This window comes from Hyla sarda, chromosome 11 (assembly GCF_029499605.1).
Source record: "Hyla sarda isolate aHylSar1 chromosome 11, aHylSar1.hap1, whole genome shotgun sequence".
In the NCBI taxonomy this organism is placed as follows: domain Eukaryota; kingdom Metazoa; phylum Chordata; class Amphibia; order Anura; family Hylidae; genus Hyla; species Hyla sarda.
The window spans coordinates 61,366,945-61,390,693 of record NC_079199.1 but is presented as its reverse complement, the minus strand read 5'-3'; the positions used below and the strand labels follow the sequence as shown (position 1 = coordinate 61,390,693).

The following is a 23,749-nucleotide window of genomic DNA, read 5'->3' as shown; positions in this document are numbered from 1 at the left end:
TGTGGTCAGACATCTTAGGGGATAGGGGATAAGATGTCCTAGGGCCGGAGTATCCCTTTAATGACACTTTCTTCCTCCAGACATATGGCACCGCCATGGGCACGAACATGGCGCCCATGTATGCTAACGTGTTCATGACGGTGTTGGAAGAGACACACTTCTATGGGTCCCACCACTCCAGCAATATGCTGGGGTGGTGGTGATACATCGATGATGTGTTTCTCGTCTGGAGGGGAGACATGACACAGTTACATTCCTTTCATTCTTATTTAAATTCTTGTAATCCACATATTAAGTTCACTCTTCCACAACCTCTATTTCTTTTTAGACACTATAGTTTCTATTGTCGAAAACAGTTTAACAACTCAATTATTTGTTAAAGAGACAGATTGTAACTCCATTTTACATTTTGATAGCTGCCATCCACAACCAATGATGCGCTCCCTCCCGGGCAATCAAATGCTCCGAGCAAGATGCATTGTGGAATCGGATGACAAACTCTCATACACACTTGCCCGGATTATTCAGAATTTTCGACAACGAGGGTATCCCCTCCCTCTTTTACAATGAGAAAAGTCTCGGGTCATGTCATTAGACAGGACCAAACTTTTACATCCGCAAAAAAAAACTTGATACCAAAAAACAAATTCCTTTTGTGTCAACCTTTTTCTCTCTCCAAATGCATTGGTGGCGCTTTAAAAAAACATTGGAACATCTTGAAAACTTGTTATGCGGAGATTCATGAATTCAATGAATGCCCTCTACTGTCATATCGTAGATCTTCCAACTTTAAAGATAGGCTGGTGAAATCTGACATTTCTTTGAGATTGCCGTCACAACGATACTTGTCGGTCAGGGGTAGGGGCTCCTTACCCTGCCGACAATGTGTCAATTGTGACTATGTGCATAAATGTTCGTTCTTCGTCCATCCACATTCTGGTAAAAACTACAAAATAAATCACTACCTAACTTGCACATCAGATTATGTGATCTATGTTTTGATATGCCCATGTGGTCTCCTCTATGTAGGGAGACCACATGGGACTTCAAGATCCGGATGAACCAGCACCGGTATAGTATCCGGAAACAACGTACAGACTTACCGTTTGCAAAACATTTTGTAGAGGCCCAACATCTAGAGAAGGATCTGAAATTTACTTTATTGGACAACTTTCCTCCCCTCAAGAGAGGTGGAGACCGTGAGAGTAAACTTAAAAAGAGGGAGTTGAAATGGATACATGAACTTCAGTCCCTGAAACCCAAGGGAACTAATGTTGACTTTTCGGTTACACATCAGATTTACAATGCCTAATATTGTGCTGATATGTTTTTCCTCTCATTCTCCCATTTTTAGGATAGTGCATTGAGATCTCTATTAATAAACACATTGTTTATCTTTCTAGTGACGAGTGTGGACCGGTGGCAATTTGGACCCAAGATCTTCATAGAATGTATTATTTACTACGATTTTCCCTATGTATTTCTTTATACAGTAATTTTATTTTTAACATTTTTGCATTTTTGTCCTTTCTCCGTGGATTTTTGTTGAGCCAATGAACATCTGTATATAACTTCCTTTTATGCTTTGGTTGTACTAGTTTTTTTACCCTAGGGGGCCTTATGCCACAATAATGTTTATTACACCAATTTCAGTCTGGGATCTCTGCAGTGTACTTGATGCATGAGTGTGAGGCATTAATAATAATTTTGCTACGTAAAACCCATACACACACGGACCCACCCGGGTTTCATTTGGGGTACTAGCACTTATATGTTTGACCCCAGACCAGGTTAGCACCTGCGCCCTCCCTTTTTGGTAGGACACAGTGTGGTTGGGTCCACCTGGGAGAGTTAATTCAATCTGCCTGGTATAACTGTCAAACATGTTTGGTAGCCGAGACCCCATAGAATGTTTTTAATTTAATATACACTCTTTATGCATTTTTTATTAATTTTTGCACTTTTTCATTCTATTTATTTTTCTTACGTCTGTATCTTTGATACACCTTTCATTTTGGAGCCAATTAATATTCTTTATAATATCACTAATTAACAGTTAAACTATAAACTGTTGTCCCCCATCAATTGTTTTGAATATCTTCCTATGGCGATATATTGTGCCTTCCTTTGTGCCTTGTATGCACTTGCCTAACCATGTGCATTTGTTTGGCCATGTGACCATCTATATATGGTCAACCACTGGACACACTTATACACTATGCCCGGCTTTAGCTTGGCCGCGTGGCGCGCTCTCTCCTGATGTGCACGCTTGGAGGGACCCGCTGCGTGACCTGTGATGTAGATCTTGTACTTATGTGTTCATTGGTATTTTAATATGCACGATTGTACATTATACTCTTTGTTTACTTCTATGTTTTGATAATATGTATGCAAATGAATGAGTCACATGATTATCTGTATTTAAACCCCATTGGATCACTTGCACTTTGACTTGACATTGGTGGTATGAGACCACAGTTTCATAGTCATTGTATCTATGGAATAAAGGAGAGCTTGAGACCACAAAACACCACAAGTGGCACAGGGACACCTTAGACTATTCCTTTGGTTAAGACTACATTTGGAATAATAATTCCTCAATATCCTCTAAATGCCCACAAAGAAATCAAGAATCATCCAAAGATACATGACTTCGTTCAACCGAGACCAATACTTCAGCCACGCCTTCTGACCTTTAGCCTTTTTTAGGGGGACATTAGCCTCCAGGCGGAGACCAACCCGCAGAGGAGGCCAACACCATCACCGATCTCGTCAAGACCCATGCACAGAGGCTCAACAAACAGATCCAGCCCAAGCTTCACTTCAAGAAGAAGTAACCAAGCAGCAGACGGTAAATATCTCATCTATTCCTCTGACTGATTGTCAACTTGAATTACTGCCTAAGAGACTAAGTTATTGTCCAGATCAGAACACAGACTGGCTTCAGTTAGAACTTGATTTAATACAATTCTTCTGTAAGCTTAAACTCAAAATCTGGTTTCATTTTAATCCATGTAGTACTAATGTTTTTGTTCCTGTTAACCCAATTTATTCTCAACAGGACGGATTTGCTTATTCCGATTTTTCTCTTGACTTTGAGTAATTTCAATCCTCCTTTACATATTTCGACTTAGTTCATACAGAAATCACCCCATTAAAAAATCAAGTGGTACACATAGGAGACATAATCAGACTAGACAACAACGTGAAGCAATGCTTCCTTGGTCCATGATCACAATTTGGTGGTGAAGCCCGCCTACAAGGATGGAGCCATTGTGATCATGGACTGGGATCAATATATTTTAGAAGCAGAACGCCAACTATCAGATTCCTCTACATACTTTAACCTCAGCAGAGACCCTACTCACATGATCTGTGCAAGGATCAAAGCCGTCCTGGATGAAGCATTATCTAATTCTCTGATTGACAAAACGTTATATAACTACTTACTGGTACCTCATCCTGTCATTCCCTTACTTTATCTGCTCCCGAAGAAAAATACTTTCTTCATCCAGACATCCAGCACCACAATGGGCACGAACATGGTGCACACATATGCATATGTGTTCATGGCAGTGCTGGAAGACACACACGTCAATGAGTCCCACCACTCCAGCAATGTGCTAGGGTGGAGGTGATACATCAATGATGTGTTTCTAGTCTGGAGGGGAGACATGACACAGTTACATTCCTTTCATACTTATTTAAATTCTGTAAATCCTCATATTAAGTTTACTCTTCGCTCTTCCACAACCTCTATCTCCTTTTTAGACACTATAGTTTCCATTGTCAAAAAACGTATAACCACTGAATTCTTTGTTAAAGAGACAGATTGTAACTCCATTTTACATTTTGATAGCTGCTATCCAAGACCAATGATGGGCTCCCTCCGGGCAGTCAAATGCTTCGAGCGAGACGCATCCTGGAATCAGATGACAAACTCTCATACACACTTGACTGTATGATTCAGAATTTTCGACACGAGGGTATCCCCTCCCTCTTCTACAACGAGAAAAGTCTCGGGTCATGTCATTAGACAGGACCAAACTTTTACATCCTCAAAAAAAACTTGATTCCAAAAAACTAATTCCTTTTGTGTCAACCATTTGCTCTCACTCCAAAACCATTGGTGGCACTCTAAACAAACATCGGAACATTTAGAAAACTTGTTTTCCTAAGATTCATGAATTCAATGAACGCCCTCTACTGTCATATAGTAGATCTCCCAACTTAAAAGATAGGCTGGTGAAATCTGACATTTCTTTGACATTGCTGTCACAACAATACTTGTCAGTCAGGGGTAGGGGCTCCTCCCCCTGCCGGCAATGTGTCAATTGTGACTATATGCAGAAAGGTTCGTCCTTCGCCCATCCACATTCTGGTAAAAACTACACATAATCTGATGTGCAAGTTAGGTAGTTATTTATTTTGATCTATGTTGCGATGTGCCCATGTGGTCTCCTCTATGTAGGGAGACCACATGGGACTTCAAGACCCAGATGAACCAGCACCGGTATAGTATCCAGAAATGAAGTACAGACTTTCCATTGAAAAACATTTTGCAGCGGCCCAACATCTAGAGAAGGATCTGAAATTTACTTTATTGGACCACGTTCCTCCCCTCAAGAGAGATGGAGACAGTGAGAGTAAGCTTAAAAAGAGGGAGTTGAAATTGATACATGAACTTCAATCCCTCAAACCCAGGGAAATTAATGTTGACTTTTCAATTACACATCAGATTTACAATGCCTAATATTATGCTGATATGTTCTTCCTGTCATTCTCCCATTTCCGCTGCCCCATCCCTGTTACGAGTGGATACTATTGGATACTTTACAAACCCATAGTTATATGGGGTTACACCCTGGTCTATATATTCTTGTGTTTTTAACCATAAAGCATATTAAGCACATTATTGTATTACTGTATATGCACTTAGCACTTTTTGGAGATTTACATTATGTCCTGTATATGTATTTTAATATGCACAATTGTACATTTTACTCTTTCTTTACATCTATGTTTTGATAATATGTATGCAAATGAATGAGTCACATGATTATCTGTATTTAAACCCCTTTGGATCACATGCACTTTGACTTGACTATGATGGTGTGAGACCTCAGCTTCGTAGTCATTGTCTATGGAATAAAGCTACTTTTTATTGGATATGCTGGTGTGCTGCAGTCAACCCTTTTACTATCTACTTTGTTGGACCCAGGACCGGGGCCCCTGTGACTGGCCTGCACTCACCACCTACATAGCGCTATTCCGGTGTGCTGTTCACCTTCTTATTTTATATATATGTGTTGCAATCTAGAGGAGACATTCCTGAAAAACCCTTGGCGAGCATTACCCTGCTGAAAAAGACCAAGTGAAAGCTCTGCCATGAGAGGCAACACATCTGGCCATAGGATGTCCTGCACATATTACTGAGCTACTGTTGTCTCTCATATCACTACTAGGTGTGAACTATTGTATGCAATGGCTCTATAAATTGTCACATCAACAGTTAGGGCAATGTGGATTTGCCACTAAAGACTATACATTCCAGTCTGTAGCAGTCCAAGTTTCTCACTAACAAATGTGGCTGTCTGTCAATGACAGGACATGTAATGGGGCAGTTACACCACTTTTTTTTTTTTTGCTTAGTGCCTGGAAATGTCTGGGCAGAGTCAGGAATATGTAATGAAGGTGCCACCTGTTTCTGGATGGTGGACAAGGAAACTGTGCAAACTGCTCAACCTTGTAGGTGGAGCAAGCAATCTTCTCTAACGTGGTCTGTCTGAGCCGTCCGGAGCCGGTTCGCGATGTGTGTGCTTATCTTACATAACCACTGCTGCTCCTAACAGCTTGGTCAGAACAGCCCAGAAGGCAGGCAATTCATCAAAACAACCATCCTCAAAACAACCACCCTATGTTTCTTAGTCCAATAATGTGTAACCTCTGTTTGTCAACTGGGCACATTGTCTTCAAATGCATCATAGGGGAATGTCTAGTAGTCAACAATCTCTTACCAAGAGTCACACTACCCAAAAGTAGCCTCTTAGAGCCTTTTTATAGGACAGAGGGGGAAACACTTCTTTTATGTCTTATTGTGCTAAGATCCAATTTTGTCAGCATGCAAAGTTTTCTAGTAATCCAACATTTCTATCTGGGTGCATTATTTTTTTTTTTTTTTTTGTGTACATAAATTATATTTAGATATAAATTAAACAGTAAGCAATAATAGAGAAAAAAGGCATTCCTGCACTCACTGCAATGGTACAAGACAGCTGGCTCCTCTCACAGGTCCTCCATCAGACTGGCAGACATACTCAGCATGGGGTACCTGTGAGAGGAGCCAGCTGTCTCGTACAATTGAGGTGAGTGCAGGAATGCCTTTTTTCTCTATTATTGCATACTTCTGATTGCTGCCATATTTCATATCCTAGCACCACTGCTGGAAGAGTTTTACCTGTATGCCAGCTTGTGTATCCTTTTTTACCCATTTGCTTTTGGTGTCAGCTACATTGTATATAGTACAGAAACAAATGTTTTGAAAACAGCAGCATTGCATGATTCTTAAGCCCATTATTTGGTCATTTGATTATAACCAAAACAATCAGATACTTTAAATATGTTTTTAGTGCTGTCATGCTATCTGGATTTCTTTTCAAATGTTTGACACAGTATCGTTACTTTGTGACCTTCACCAAGTACTTTACCCTCCTTCCAAATGTAAAATTAGAACTTGACGTATTCATGTATACTTGTCAATGTGATGATTGAAGGAAGGGTTTCAAGCTGAATCAGCCAATGCTCTGTGAATGCTAGGTACTCCAACATGTATGAGACAAAAACACTCAAACTTGGTGTGATACTTTCATGCAGAGCCAAACTGCAACCAATAATCTGTGTGTTTCTATCAAGTTACTCCCAACAAGGAGACACCATAAGTGTAGAGTTGGCCTCCTTCCAGGAATAATCCACGTCTTGAATGGAGGGTCAGGTCATACAGGGGGCCAGACATTGGCACTGAAACCGTTTAGATGCAGATATCACAAGCAGGTGTTGGTATTCAGCAGATGCTAATGTGATTAACTCTAATGGTAACATCTCTAGACATCACCTAACCCACAGATACTGCAACCAGAACTAGTGAGGGATTTCCCATACCACAGGACATGCCAATCAAAAACATGGCATAGTGTGTGTAATATTGTCAGCAATAAATCCATCACATTTAACATGTAAACTGGAATAGATTATTAAAGTGAATCCACATGTAATTCTGTTTTTGAAGTCTGTAAAATGTACACCTTAATACTTCCTCACAAGTCTTCCTATTCACAACATGAGGTAAAGGTAAGGTTTGATATACATATATAAGCCAAAAGTTCTAACTTTTTAAGGGTTAATACATTTTAAATATGTTCTAATTTAAAATTTTAGCATTTACTGTACATGGAGTTATTTTATATTCTAGTGCTGTAAAATAATAGTGGCATGTAAAAAAAGATATAGACACTTTACAGTTGATAAATTAAGTAGTAATTGAATCATGTCTAACTACAAAAAAAAAGACATGGCTAGGCTTTTCTTCACATCCTGCAAATATTCGGTTTTACTCGAAGTGAATGGCAAAACATACAAGTAGTAGAGAATCTACATTACTCGTCAATCTGTCACCGGAAGTTGGTTGGCAGGTGCCACGCCCCCTTTACTCCCAAATCCCAACACGTCAGCCAGCCCCTTCAGGTGGTGTTTGACAGGTACAACATAGCAATTTACAATAGGATTTTTTACTATGCGGTAGATTAAAAAATACTAGCACAAATTCACAGCATGTGAAAAAGCCATTCATAGGCACGCCACTATATTTTTAAAAAGGCTCCTAAAAACTACAAACTTTTAAATTGGGGAGAGAAGTATGTACAGCGTGTCCTGGTGACAAATTTTTCTGAATGAATAGCATAGGTTTTATAGTAGGACATTGTGACGTAGTAGGCGGGGATAAAAATGGCGTAGAATTCTATGTGTTAACATGTCTGGACATGTCTGAAAGGGCCTGTCTGAAAACTCAAGTCTGCGAGGACCACCCATATACATTTCCCTTTATAGATAATCAAACGGATCAGTAGTGCAAAGTTTAAAAAGCTTTATTGAACAGATAAAATAATACATAAAGCGTATAAAATTATAAAATTAGATGAACAAGACATATTTTTAGTTTTGGGCATTACAAATGTAATGATATTTAATACAATATAGGTAATTAATATACATAATATTACTTTTTTTAGGAAGCAAACTTCCCTGTGTTAACACCGGCAGAGTAGAAGTTGTAAGATGTATTCCTCGTTTAGGGGTTGCGGTTCCTGTAGGATCATTTAACTCCATTTTTATTCCATCTAGAATCTCTCTAGTGCTTGAATTATCCACAACACTAGACGGTTTGTTTAATTTAGCCATGGCATGGGGGGGGTATTTAGTTTTTTAACAATCCGTAACTTTGTGTTGTGTTTTGCACCAAGTCCACCATATTAGATCCAGGAACCACATTACCCATGTAAATAAATTCACCTTTACCACTCCACGCCATAACATCTCTGTTCTGGAGCATCCTGCTTAACAAGTCAGCATTTCTTTTAAACCTGGGATTGGCATTTATTTTCCATGGTATTTATACAATTTATTTTCCACGGTATCTACTAAGGTTTCCCTACATTTTCCACTTTCACTACACTTTGCTTTTTTACACATGCTCTTATCTGTCTGGTTTTCCTCAGCTCAAATCCACCACATTTTATGTGGAAACATTAGTAAATATGTTGGGTTTTTGTGAAAATGTCGGGAACACGCCCCTTTTAGGAGACCACGCCCCCTTTATCGGTGGCAAGCCCCTTTTTCGGGTTTTCTTAGCAAAATGGAGAGTTAGTCGGGTTTTTTTCAAATATGGCACAAATTCTGGCACAAATTCTGGCGCACAACCCGAAAAAACATGTCGGGTTTGCAATAGTAAATGAGGACCATTGAGTTATATATATATATATATATATATAAATTATTGTTTCTCAGAACTACTACTAGCAGCTGGAGGCACCCAATTTGTTCAAACATATGCCCATCGCTTACTTGGATTAAGAAGACCTCAGATCAGAGAAAAGGAAGACCCGATCGTCATTCAGAGCAGCACTGCACTGACATATGGACAGCGCATGTCTGATCTCCTATTCAGGCAGTAGGAGCCTGATGATGCGGTCGGCCATGTCAGGAGCGCTCTCTGCTCTGCTGCGCGCACAGTGTGAACTCCGGCCTGTCTGATTGACAGGCAGGGAGCAGCACTGTGCGCATCACTTGGCCCGGCTGCAGTCTGAGATTTCCAAATGCATTAATGAAAAACATATCAAAAGTTTTTTTTATGATAGGTACTCTTTAAAGATGTAATTATAATATGAGATGCAAGTTATGTAAATGATAATGTGCACTAATGATTAAAAGAGAGAGAAAATATAAGCTGTAGTACATATATAAAGCTGCACAAACAATCATTCGTATGGCCCTGCTCTCACAATAAATAAGCTTTCTAAAGGGGATCTGCCTGTGTAAATAGAGCCTTTGCCTTTAATCCCTTAATGTCATTGGATGTAAAAGTATGTCATGGTGCGGTGGTACTTAGTGCACCATGTCGCGGGGGGTCCGATCATTCAGCATGGCGGCTGGAGGTCTCCTCACCTACATCCGGCCATCTCCAGGAATCTTCTGAGATTGAGCAGACCAGAGCAGAAGATCGCCGATAACACTGATTAGTGCTATGCCTATGCATAGCACTGAACATTATTAGCAATCAAATTATTTAACCCCTTAAGGACTCAGCCCATTTTGGCCTTAAGGACTCAGACAATTTAATTTTTACGTTTTCATTTTTTCCTCCTCGCCTTCTAAAAATCATAACTCTTTTATATTTTCATCCACAGACTAGTATGAGGGCTTTTTTTTTTGCGCGACCAGTTGTCCTTTGCAATGACATAACTCATTATATCATAAAATGTATGGCGCAACCAAAAAAACACTATTTTTGTGGGGAAATTAAAACGAAAAATGCAATTTTGCTAATTTTGGAAGGTTTTGTTTTCACGCCGTACAATTTATGGAAAAAAATACATGTGTTCTTTATTCTGAGGGTCAATACGATTAAAATGATACCCATTATTATGTACTTTTATATTATTGTTGCGCTTAAAAAAAATCACAAACTTTTTAACCAAATTAGTACGTTTATAATTCCTTTATTTTGATGACCTCTAACTTTTTTATTTTTCCGTATAAGTGGCGGTATGGGGGCTCATTTTTTGCGCCATGATCTGTACTTTTTTTTGATACCACATTTGCATATAAAAAACTTTTAATACATTTTTTATAATTTTTTTTTAATAAAATGTATTAAAAAAGTAGGAATTTTGGACTTTTTAATTTTTTTTTCGTTCACGCCGTTCACCGTACGGGATCATTAACATTTTATTTTAATAGTTCGGACATTTACGCACGCGGCGATACCAAATATGTTTATAAAAAATGTTTTTTACGCTTTTTGGGGGTAAAATAGGAAAAAACGGACGTTTTACTTTTTTATTGGGGGAGGGGATTTTTCACTTTTTTTTTACTTTTACATTTTTTTACATTTTTTTTTACACTTGAATAGTCCCCATAGGGGACTATTCATAGCAAAACCATGATTGCTAATACTGATCTGTTCTATGTATAGGACATAGAACAGATCAGTATTATCGGTCATCTCCTGCTCTGGTCTGCTCGATCACAGACCAGAGCAGGAGACGCCGGGAGCCGCACGGAGGAAGGAGAGGGGACCTCCGTGCGGCGTTATGAATGATCGGATCCCCGCAGCAGCGCTGCGGGCGATCCGATCATTCATTTAAATCGCAAACTGCCGCAGATGCCGGGATCTGTATTGATCCCGGCACCTGAGGGGTTAATGGCGGACGCCCGCGAGATCGTGGGCGTCTGCCATTGCCGGCGGGTCCCTGGCTGCGATCAGCAGCCGGGATCAGCCGCGCATGACACGGGCATCGCTCCGATGCCCGCGGTTATGCTTAGGACGTAAATGTACGTCCTGGTGCGTTAAGTACCACCTCACCAGGACGTACATTTACGTCCTGCGTCCTTAAGGGGTTAAATAGTGTAAAAAAAAAAAGTAAACAAATGTGAAAAATCCCTTCCCCCAATAAAAATGGAAATTATCCCTTTTTCCCATTTTACCCCCAAAAAGCTTTAAAAAAATGAATAAACATATTTGGTATTGCTGCTTGCATAAATGTCCAAACTATGAAAATATTATATGAATTATCCCGTATGGTGAACGGCAGCTCTGCTGCATACACAATCACACACTCAGCCCTGCTGCATACACACAATGAATCACTCAGTCTGCTGCATACATACAATCACATACTCAGCTCTGATGCATATACACAATCACACACTCAGCTCTGCTGCATACACACAATCACACACTCAGCTCTGCTGCATACACAATCACACACTCAGCTCTGCTGCATACACACAATCACACACTCAGCTCTGCTGCATACACACGATCACATACTCTGCTCTGCTGCATACACACAATCACACACTCAGCTCTACTGCATACACACAATCACACACTAAGCTCTGCTGCATACACAATCACACACTTAGCTCTGCTGCATACACACAAACACACACTCAGCTCTGCTGCATACACTTAATCACACACTCAGCTCTACTGCATACACACAATTATACACTCAGCTCTGATGATTACACACAATCACACACTCAGCTCTGCTGCATACACACAATCACACACTCAGCTCTGCTGCATGCACACGATCACACACTCAGCTCTGCTGCATAAACACAATCACACAATCAGCTCTGCTGCATACACAAAATCACACTCAGCTCTGCTGCATACACACAATTACACACTCAGCTCTGCTGCATGCACACACCCAGCTTTGCTGCATAAACTTTATCACACATTCAGCTCTGCTACATGCCCACAATCGCACACTTAGCTCTGCTGCATACACAATCACACACTCAGCTCTGCTGCATACACATGATCCCACACTCAGCTCTGCTGCATAAACACAAGCACACACTCATCTTTGCTGCATACACATAATCACACACTCAGCTTTGCTGCATGCACACAATTATACACTCAACTCTGCTGCATACACACAATCACACACTCAGCTCTGCTGCATACACACAATCACACACTGAGCTCTGCTGCATACACACAATCCCACACTCCGCTCTGCTGCATAAACACAATCACATACTCAGCTCTGCTGCATATACACAATCACACACTGAGCACTGCTGCATACACAATCACACACTCAGGTTTATGTATATGTATGATCATGTGTATGCAGCAGAGCTAACAGCCCTTCTCCCTCCCTGCACATTCAGTGGTATCCTTAGCTGTACCGTCACCATGGTTACCTTCTACACAGGTGCAATCTCCTGCACTCATCAAGAACCGCAGGAGTTTGAATTTTACACAGTTTAAAGTTTGAACAGTGCTGGAACTATTTCTGGATATTTTTGACAGAGACCAGGAGACCCAGCATCGGTCTCCTGTTCACCCGCACTATAACCTGGTATATTCGGTTATAGTGTCGGTGAACGGGTGACTGTTTTCCTTTGAAATATTTTAAAGGAAACATTACAAGCATTGCATTGTTTTTAAAAGGTACACAAAAAAGGTTTTAAGTATCCCAAAGATTATCTGACTGGTGGCAGAAGCAGTTAATGCTTTCTGACACTTTGGTACGTGTGCTCCTTGATTTTCATGTTCTATATTTGCGTAAAAAATGTCAGCAATGCCCAAAGTTTGACAGTGTAAACAAGCCTTGCGCAGGTAATAAATTAGTGTCTACTGCATTTTTTGCTTCACAGTGCACAAACAATATACAACATCTGAAAATATTCCACCAAAAGAGAGACATACGGTAGACAGGAAACTGTTACAAGAGGAGGCAAGGTGGATTCACCGACTTAAAAGTATGACACCCTTGGGCCTGAATGAGGGTTTATCTTATGCTGCCTTTTTGAATAAGCTTAACTAGAATTAATATATGTTATTATTATCTTATATATTTCCTGTTATGTGACTGTAATATTCTCTCCAACAGATGCCTCCTTATACAGGAATAAAAAGTATACCATCCTCTCCATTTCCACCTGATAGTAAAGTCCTACTTACAAGTCTGACCTCTATCTTAAGTAAGATCATTCATAATGATGATATTTCGTCATTTTGTCATATTTTGTTGTAACAATTTATTTTTACAGACCTTAGGTACTGTTTATCTTAAAAAAGAGACACATGAATACCCACGATTAATTTGTAATTAATTGGGCACATATGAATAAATACTATGAATATGAACATTGGATGCAATTGGAATATTTATAAAAACTATAAAATAACAGTAATACTCTGATCAGTAAATCATAATTAAGATATAAGATATATTAATAACAGTGAAAACTATAAGGACATAAGACACGATTGGTATGTCCAGTAAAACAAAATACAAATATGATAATATATGACAAACATTTTTTTGCTCCTTAGATTTGCCCAAATATTATAAACATCTAAAACGTGATGGTATTCTGTACTTATAACTAACATCTAAAGATACAGGGTCTCTGATAAAAGGATGTTTTATTGTAATTGTACAACATAGTGAGAAGTGGAAGTAACACAGGTATATGCGCAAGCGCAGAATGAGTTCTAATATACTGTTTAAAACTAAAGTATGCGCACATGCGCAAGTGGTTATGCGCATAGGTGCAGAATGATTTTCCATACCGACTGAGTATAAGTTTGCGCGCATGCGCGAGTGAAGACGAGGCTACGGTCCGGTCATGCAACTCATGTGACCGGCCAGCAGACGAAAGTGCGGCACATGAAGATAGAGTCAGCAAACAGGTAATAGACTGACAGGTAAAAGAGAAATCCTTATTGGCCGTTTCTGGGAAAGGTAAAATAAAAGCAGGACATTGATTGGGCTATAAAGAGAGGAGGGGTGATTGGTAGGAACTAGGCGCAGGTTGATGACAACCTGACACCTATCTTATATAAGGACGTGAGGTCCACGTGGAGGGATGTTTGCCCACATACCCTCCTGAGGACGGTGCTGAAGCACCAAAACTAGTAGAGGGGGCAAATTCGGTGGTTTTAATGTGTGTCACAGTTATCCAGGGATAGGGGAGACTGCAGTTGCCCACATACTAATGACTAGGGGTCCATCCCCAGTAATATTTACAACTGGATCTGTGGCACTGAAGTTTTAACTAATGTCACATGGTGTATACTGAAGATTTCATAATTTATATATCTAAATTTTAAGGGGGATGTCCCTAAAGGGATCTTGTGCCCCGGGCTTTGTGCCCTGGGTTTTTGTAATTTAGATGTAATAGTAATGTAATAGTGATCCCTGGCTCCCTAAGGGGACCATTGTGGTTAAATAACCACCAAAAAAGATGCACAAAAAAGACGTAACACTGTGCAAAATTATGCATCAAAAACAAACATCAAAAAGTGGTAAAATCATTGATAAATGTCCCCCATTGAGCATGGTTTCACTGGTGCACTTTTGACACCAGATTTGTCAAGTGCCACTTTAAATTGTGCAAACCCCACACCACCCGACCACGTGTATGTCTATCTGAACAATGTTTTGTTTAAAGTGAACAACACTATTAACACTTCATGAGCCGGGTGCAGAGCACCTGGCTCACACAGTGTAACTAGATAAGTAGTAATACATTGCATCACCACATATCTCCACGAGACGTACAGCACACAGTGGTACATAGCTGTTAGCTGCTTAGGCTGAGCAGGAATCATACATTGTGTGCATCCTTAAGAGCTGTGCTCTTAACCCTTTGCTATTTAACCCCCTGGGGGCTATTGAGTTGCAGCCATCTATATAGATGTCTGCTTACTGTATACACTAGGGACATAACTCTTACCCCTCCCTGCTTCTGGCTGCATGGCTGTATCATCATCTGTATTGCAGCCTGTATGGGATCTTGTAATGATCACTAGAGGCTGTACTGCAGCTGAAGATACAGTTAAGTGGGCTGTGTTCCCACGTAGCATTTTTGACATGCCTTTTTTTTTTTTTTTTTATGTATTGTGGGAACACAGCCTTCCAGCACTTTGTGTGTGCTCCGCTCTGCTGAAGCAAGGGAGAGCCCAACAATGTACTGACATTATTTTTGTTCTTTTTTTATTTTAGTCTTTTAGATACTTGAATGCAAAGGACTAGTTCAGATTTCAAGACTTTGTCAATGACAAACATGTGTTTTCTTAATGAACTGACAACCAAAGGCTGTCGGGGTGTTTTTATTGAAATATCAATGTCTTTACTAGTGTGTTTTTTTAAAACCCTTTACAGGATTAGTAATGGAGCTGTCTGGTAGCGTTTGCCTCTAAAATGGCTAGCAGTAATCCCAGGTACCCACAAGAAGCCCCCCCTCTATATTTTTTAACCAGACCGATACAGACCAAGAAATAGCAGCCTGACATTACCAGGTTTGCATGGCCCATTAATTTTTCCTCTCTTCATCCTAAATAATGCCAGTCTGCTACCATCAAGTCCTCTTTTAACACTCTGGCCCTGACAGCACCCAGTACTTCCTGATACCCCTGGTGCACAAACATTGCGTATATGATAAAAGATCCTCAATATGCCAAACTACCGTATATACTCGAGTATAAGCCGACCCGAATATAAGCCGAGGCCCCTAATTTCACCCCAAAAACTCAGGAAAAGTTATTGACTCAACTATAAGCCTAGGGTGGGAGATACATCATCCCCCCCCATGTCATCATCCAGACCCCCGTCGTCATCCAGACCCACGTCATCATCCCCCCTGTCAATCCCTTCATCAGTGGTCTTCAACTAGCGGATCTCCAGATGCTGAAAAACTATGGCTGTTCGGGCATGCTGGGAGTTGTAGTTTTGAAACCTCTGGAGGTCTGCAGGTTGAAGACCACTGCGGCCTTCATCATCATCCAGACCCGCGTCATCATCCCGCCCCCCCTTCATCATCCCCCCTGTCAATCCCTTCATCAGTGGTCTTCAACTAGCGGATCTCCAGATGTTGAAAAACTATGGCTGTCCGGGCATGCTGAGAGTTGTAGTTTTGAAACCTCTGGAGGTCTGCAGGTTGAAGATCTCTGCAGCCTTCGTCATCATCCAGACACCCCCTTTAGTTTTCTACTCACCTCCCCTCAGTGGGAAGGGTGAGCTGGTCCGGGCCATCTATGCTGCAGGGACCGTCCGGTGGGGAGGGTTAGTCGTCCCGGAACGACTAACCCTCCCCACTGGACGGTCCCTGCAGCATAGATGGCCCGGACCAGCTCACCCTTCCTTCCCACCAAGGGGAGGTGAGTTGAAAACTAAAGGGGGTGTCTGGATGATGACGAAGGCCGCAGTGGTCTTCAACCTGTGGACCTCCAGAGGTTTCAAAACTACAACTCCCAGCATGCCCAGACAGTCGATGGCTGTCCGAGCATGCTGGGAGTTGAAGTTTTGCAACATCAGGAGGTCCACAGGTTGAAGACCACTGAGAAGGGATTGACAGGCGGAGAGTTCACTTGAGTATAAGCCGAGGTGGGTGTTTTCAGCTCGAAAAATCGTGCTGAAAAACTCGGCTTATACTCGAGTATATATGGTAATTCTTGTGCCAATGCTTCAAATATATCTTTTGTAAACCTATCTTTCTCAATTCATAGATATACAGAATGGTATGAGACCAGATCTATTTAACCACTTCATGACACGGTCAATAATTGTATACCCTGGGGGGAATATTCAAAGACTTGTGTTATTAGGGCTCTTCATTTTACGCCTCAAAGAGTGTTAACTGCACCTCATTTTCAGAAGTGGGTTTGAAAATTTGGGGCAAATAGCACAAACAGCAATTCATTTTACACAGGTATTAGCTGCGAAACTGTGTGCACCAGAAAGTGGTGCTAAACCTTTGAAATTAGGGTGCTAATAGCACAAAAAGCCTAACCACCCCTTAACCAGCTGGAGGCACCCTGTTTGGGAATCACTGGCGTAGAATACCCCTATGTCCACCCTTATGCAATCCCTAATTTAGTCCTCAAATGTGCAAGGCACTCCCTCACTTCAGAGCCCTGTCGTATTTCAAGGAAACAGTTTTGGGCCACATATGGGTTATTTCCGTACTTGGGAGCAATTGAACTACAAATTTTGGGGGTCTTTTTCTCCTTTTACCCCTTATGAAAATGAAATATTGGGGTCTACTCCAGCCTGTTAGTGTAAAAATTAAAAATTCTCACACAAGAGGTAAAAGGAAAAAAAGACCCCCAAAATTTTTAACACAATTTCCTCTGAGTACGGAAATACACCATATGTGGGTGTAAAATGCTCTGCAGGCACACAACAGGGCTCAGGAGTGAGTACATGTGAGGCCTGAATTGGTGATTTGCACAGGGGTGGCTGATTTTACAGCGGTTCTGACATAAACGCAAAAAAAGAAATACCCACATGTGACCCCATTTTCGAAACTACACCCCTCACGGAACGTAACAAGTGATATAGTGAGCCTTAACACCCCACAGGTGGTTGACAAATTTTCATTAAAGTTGGATGGGAAAATGAAAAAAAAAATATGTTTTAACTAAAATTCTGGTGTTACCCTACATTTTTTATTTTCACAAGGGAAAATAGGAAAAAAATTTGTAACCCCATTTCTTCTGAGTAAGAACATACCCCATATGTGGATGTAAAGTCTCTGTGGGCAAACTACAATGCTCAGAAGAGAAGGAGCCCCCACATGTGATCTCATTTTGGAAACTACACCCCTCACGGAATGTAATAAGGGGTACAGCGAGCACAGCACAGCCCACTGTTCCAAAGATCTGTCAAACGCCACTGGGATGTAAATGCTCACTGCACCCCTTATTAAATTCTGTGAGGGGTGTAGTTTCCAAAATGGGGTCACATGTGTGAGGGGGGGGGGGGGGCACTGTTCTGGCACCATGGGGGGCTTTGTAAATGCTCATGGCCCCGGATTTTTATTCCAAACAAATTCTCTCTCCAAAAGCCCAATGGTGCTTCTTCTCTTCTGAGCATTGTAGTGTGTCAGCAGAGCTCTTGGCGTCCACACATGAGGTATTTCCATACTAAGAAGAAATGGGGTTACAAATTTTGGGGGGCATTTTCTCCTATTACCCCTTGTAAAAATGTAAAATTTGGGGAAAAACCAGCATTTTAGTGAAAATTTTTTTTTTCCATTTACACATCCGACTTTAACAAAAAGTCGTCAAACACCTGTGGGGTGTTAAGGCTCACTGTACCCCTTGTTACGTTCCTCGAGGGGTGAAGTTTCCAAAATAGTAATGCCAAGTGGGGGTCTTTTTTATGTTCTAGCACTATAGGGGCTTCCTAAATGTGACATGCCCCCAAAAACCATTTCAGCAAAATTTGCTTTCCAAAAGCCAAATGTGGCTCCTTTTCTTCTGAGCATTGTAGTTCACCAGCAGAGCACTTGACGTCCACACATGGGGTTTTTCCATACTCAGAAGAGATGGGGTTACAAATTTTGGGGGGCATTTTCTCCTATTACCCCTTGTAAAAATGTGAAATTTGGGGGAAAAAATGCTTTTTCTCCTTGTTACGTTCCTTGAGGGGTGTAGTTTCCAAAATAGTATGCCATGTGTTTTTTTTTTTGTTTTTTTTTTTTGCTGTTCTGGCACCATAGGGGCTTCCTAAATGTGACATGCCCCCAAAAAACCATTTCAGCAAAATTCACTCTCGAAAATCCCATTGTCGCTCCTTCACTTCTGAACCCTCTAGTGCAATCACGGAGCTTTTTACGTCCACATTTGAGGTATTTCCTTACTCGAAAGAAATGGGGTTACAAATTTTGGGGTGATTTCTCTCCTTTTACCCCTTGTAAAAATTAAAAAAATGGCTCTATTGCTGCTATTCCTGTGAAACACCTGTACAAGGGTTAAACTTTCTGAATATAATTTTGAATACTTTGAGGGGTGCAGTTTTTATAATGGGTTAATTTATGGGGTATTTCTAATATGAAGGCCCTTCAAATCCACTTCAAAACTGAACTGGTCCCTGAAAAATTTAGATTTTGAAATTTTCGTGAAAAATGTGAACTTTGAAGCCCTCTGATGTCTTCCAAAAGTAAAAACATGTCAACTTTATGATGCAAATATAAAGTAGACATATTGTATATGTGAATAAATATAAAATTTCTTTGGAATTTCCTTTTTCCTTACAAGCAGAGAGTTTCAAAGTTTGAAAAATGTTAAATTTTCTAAATTCTCATGAAATTTGGGGATTTTTCACCAAGAAAGGATGCAAGTAATGACAATAATTTACCACTATGTTAAAGTAAAATATTTCACAAAAAAACTATCTCTGAATCAGAATAAACGGTAAAAGCATCCCAGAGTTATTAATGCTTAAAGTGACAGTGGTCAGAATTGCAAAAAAAAAGCTTAGTCCTTAAGGTGAAAAAGGGCTCAGTCCTTAAGGGGTTAAATGGGCACTGTCATGTGGAAAAACTCCACAGCTGTTATTAAATGCCAATACAGGGGCCGGAGCATCATGACATCATGGCTCCGCCCATCGTTATGTCACGGTCCACCCCCTCAAAACAAGTCTATGGGAGGGGGTGTGGCAGCTGTCATGCCCCCTCCCATAGACTTGCATTAAGGGGGCGGGCTGTGACATCACAAGGGGCGGAGCCATGACATCACAATGCCCCTGTATCGCCCAACATCACGCACAGAGAGAGTTTGCTCTGTGCAGTAATGACAGCGGGGTGCCGCAGCCGAGATCCCAGGGGTCCCCAGCGGCATGACCCCTGTAATCAGACATCTTATCCCCTATCCTTTGGATAGGGGATAAGATGTCTAGGGGCGGAGTACCCCTTTAAGCATTTCAGTATTTATTTCAGCTGTATGCTCCAGAGGTAGTTCTTTCCAATCTGACACAGTGCTCTCTGCTGCCATCTATGTCAGTGTCAGGAACTGTCCAGAGAAGAGATTTGCTGTGGAGATTTGCTTCTGTTCTGGACAGTTCCACATTGGGAAAACCTTCCAGCACCAGTTGATTTGAAAACATGTTTTTCTTCAATGTGCCCCTTTAAGACAATAGCATAAAGAGCAAATATTTATACAAAAATGTAAATAAAAAAATCACATATTCCCCTACAATTTAAATACAGTCAAGTATATCTATCTATCTACACATACATATACAGAGAGAGAGAGAGAGAGAGAGAGAGAGAGAGAGAGAGAGAGAGAGAGAGAGAGAGAGAGAGAGAGAGAGAGATACAAGTAATAATCTAAAGAACATTTACAGCATAGGAATGCCTCACGAAAACACAGATTGTGAAGAGAAACAATTTCTTACTTTGGCTTCTGATGTTGGTTCCAGGAAGCAAAGTCGATTCCCAAGTCCTTCAGCTGCCAAGCAGAACTTCCTCTGCTCCTTATGGATGGTAGCGACACACTGAAGGACAACTTCATCGTCCTACAGAACAAAAATAAGCAGTTATAAAAACTTCAAAAAAGTATTATGTGGTGAATAACATGTTTTTATAGATGTGTCAAATCTCAGGCAACCTTTACTGAGAATTTTAAATCCTACTTCATACATTTTTCACTTTGAAGTAGGCCCATCCCTTTTTGAGTTAAGTGAATAAGTGTAAAAAAAAATTTCAAACACACATTGATAATATGGCACAACTCATGTAAGACAGTTATTTTGCACAAATATAAACAGACAAAAGAGCACTCCATAGCGTAAAACCTGCTCGGATGCAGTGAATCGATCAGGGGAATGCTTCAGAACAGAAACGCAGGATCATCCGGCACTGGAGAGACCGACAACCAGGTTGATAGCAAGGAAGTTTATTTGGACCAGAATGCTACGTACGTTTCACAGCATGAAACATCATGATGAAGCAGCAGTTCATGCTGTGAAACGTACATTGCATGCTGGTCCAAATAAACTTCCTTGCTATGAACCTGGTTGTCTGTCTCTCCAGTGCCGGATGATCCTGCGTTTCTGTTCTGAAGCATTTCCCATATCGATTCATTTGGCCTCATATTTGTGGAAAAGGCAGTTTTACTCATCTCTCCCTATGTACACTGCTCAAAAAAATTAAGGGAACACTTAAACAACACAATGTAACTCCAAGTCAATCCCTCTTCTGTGAAATCACACTGTCCACTCAGGAAGCAACACTGATTGACATTCAATTTGACATGCTGTTCTGCAAATGGAACACACGACAGGTGGAAATTATAGGCAATTAGCAAGACACCCCCAATAAAGGAGTGGTTCTGCAGGGGGTGACCACAGAATACTTCTCAGTTCCTATGCTTCCTGGCTGATGTTTTGGTCACTTTTGAATGGTGGCAGTGCTTTCACTTTAGTGGTAGCATGAGACAGAGTCTACAACCCACACAAGTGGCTCAGGTAGTGCAGCTCATCCAGGATGGCACATCAATGCGAGCTGTGGCAAGAAGGTTTGCTGTATCTGTCAGCCTAGTGTCCAAAGCATGGAGGCTTAAACGGTCAGAAACTCCATGAAGGTGGTATGAGGGTCCGACATCCACAGGTGGGGGTTGTGCTTACAGCTCAACACCGTGCAGGGCATTTGGCATTTGCCAGAGAACACCAAGATTGACAAATTGGCCACTGGCACCCTGTTCTGCTGCCTGCAACATTCTCCAGCATGACCGGTTTGGCGGTGGGTCTGTAATAGTGTGGGGTGGGATTTCTTTGGAGGGCCGCACAGCCCTCCATGTGCTTGCTAGAGGTAGCCTGACTGTCATTAGGTACCGAGATGAGATCCTCAGACCCCTTGTTAGACCATATGCTGATGCGGGTGGCCCTGGGTTCCTGCTAATGCAAGACAATGCTAGACCTCATGTGGCTGGAGTGTGTCAGCAGTTCCTGCAAAGGAAGGCATTGATGCTATAGACTGGCCCGCCTGTTCCCCAGACCTGAATCCGATTGAGCACATCTGGGACATCATGTTTAGCTCCATTGACCAGATGCTTTAGTCCAGGTCTGGGAGGACATCCCTCAGGAGACCATCCACCACCTCATCAGGAGCCTGCGCAGGCATTGTAGGGAGGTCATATGGGCACATGGAGGTCATACACACTACTGAGCCCCATTTTGACTTGTTTTAAGGACATTACATCAAAGTTGGATCAGCCTGTAGTGTGGTTTTCCACTTTGATTTTGAGTGTGACTCCATATCCAGACCTCCATGGGTTAATACATTTGATTTCCATTGATCATTTTTGTGTGATTTTGTTGTCAGCACATTCAACTATGTAAAGACGAAAGTATTTCATACGATTAGTTCATTCAGATCTAGGATGTGTTATCTTAGTGTTCCCTTTATTTTTTTGAGCAGTGTATTTTCAATACAGCTGCCAACAGACATAACCTAGAGCATAGCTATAGGAGGTAAATAGCACTCTCATCCAGGCCTGGGTGTCCAAAAATACCAAAAGGCTCTTGTGCTACATTAGAAAGAAACTAATATTAAACCTGTCACATGGTATTAAGGTTTCCCTGTTAAAGACTTTGCCTTTGAACCTAGGATATTTTAAAGGTAAATGACCCATTGTATAAATCAAGCTTAAATGTTAACCATAATTACATAATTTTTCAGTGATTTTTTATTTATTTAGCATTTTACTTCCTTTATTTAAAAATTAACCTGAAATCTTGAAGTTTTCATTCTGGTCACTAGGGCTAAAACTAAGCTGAGACTTTTTGTTCTGTACAGATTATTTTCCAGAAATGTCTTTCTTCTTAGAGCAGACAAGCAGTACAGTGAAAGGTGACACCATTAAAGAGATAACACTGGATCCACCACCATTCCCAGCTGAGATCAACATCTCCTCTTCCTGTGAAATGGCCTCTTAAAAATTCACTCAGAATGCTTGGTAGCATTTTCAATTTATCTGAATAGGACAAGTCCTATCTATTGTTGTTTATGCCCATGGGTCCTGCTGTAAAGAATATCACTAAATTATGTTAAAACAGCTCAGATAAAATGGCAGACCCCATAATATTGCATAAAAAATGCAGAAAATAGAACAATTGAGAAAAAACATGTTTTAGTATCTGGCTCTAAAAAGGAATGTGTCAAGAGAAAATAACCTATTGCTTACATCAAGTTTTTACATTAAACCTACATCTTTAAAATGTAAGTGATCTTTTTTCAAATTTTCTATTTTACAATTTATTTTTACTATATCGTAAAATAAATAAGCCTTAAACTAAGCTGACACTTTCTGTTTGTACAGATAGTTAAGACAGGACCAGGCTGTTCACAATAGGTAATGGTAACAGATCCCCTTCTCCATCTTCCTACACAGGCCATAAATTAATATTTTCTAGGTTAATATAGTTTATTGTGCCTATTCCCAGGAGATCTCTTTAAACATTGTAAGGGGGGCATTTATAATTTTTCTGCTTGGGGTAAACTGTCAAAAAGTAGCATTATTTTTTGTGCAAACAACAGGATTATGCCATGCTCCCCGAGTGGGTGTGACTTGCAGCAAAGGATGTGTGGCTTTATACATGGGGGGCAGCCTCACATGTACTGGACATATAAATGTAGTGAACTCCTGCACTGGCAG

General features: G+C 40.8%; 1 protein-coding gene across 9 annotated transcripts in view; it reads right to left on the bottom strand.

Moving 5' to 3' along the window:
- RYR3 (ryanodine receptor 3) overlaps positions 1-23,749 on the bottom strand; it is a 991,818-nt gene that overhangs the window by 836,474 nt on the left and 131,595 nt on the right. For all 9 annotated transcript variants that reach the window (XM_056545312.1, XM_056545313.1, XM_056545314.1 and 6 more), the window contains exon 2: positions 20,490-20,609. In XM_056545312.1, coding sequence (XP_056401287.1) covers positions 20,490-20,609 — 120 coding nt within the window. The remainder of the gene's footprint in view (positions 1-20,489; positions 20,610-23,749) is intronic.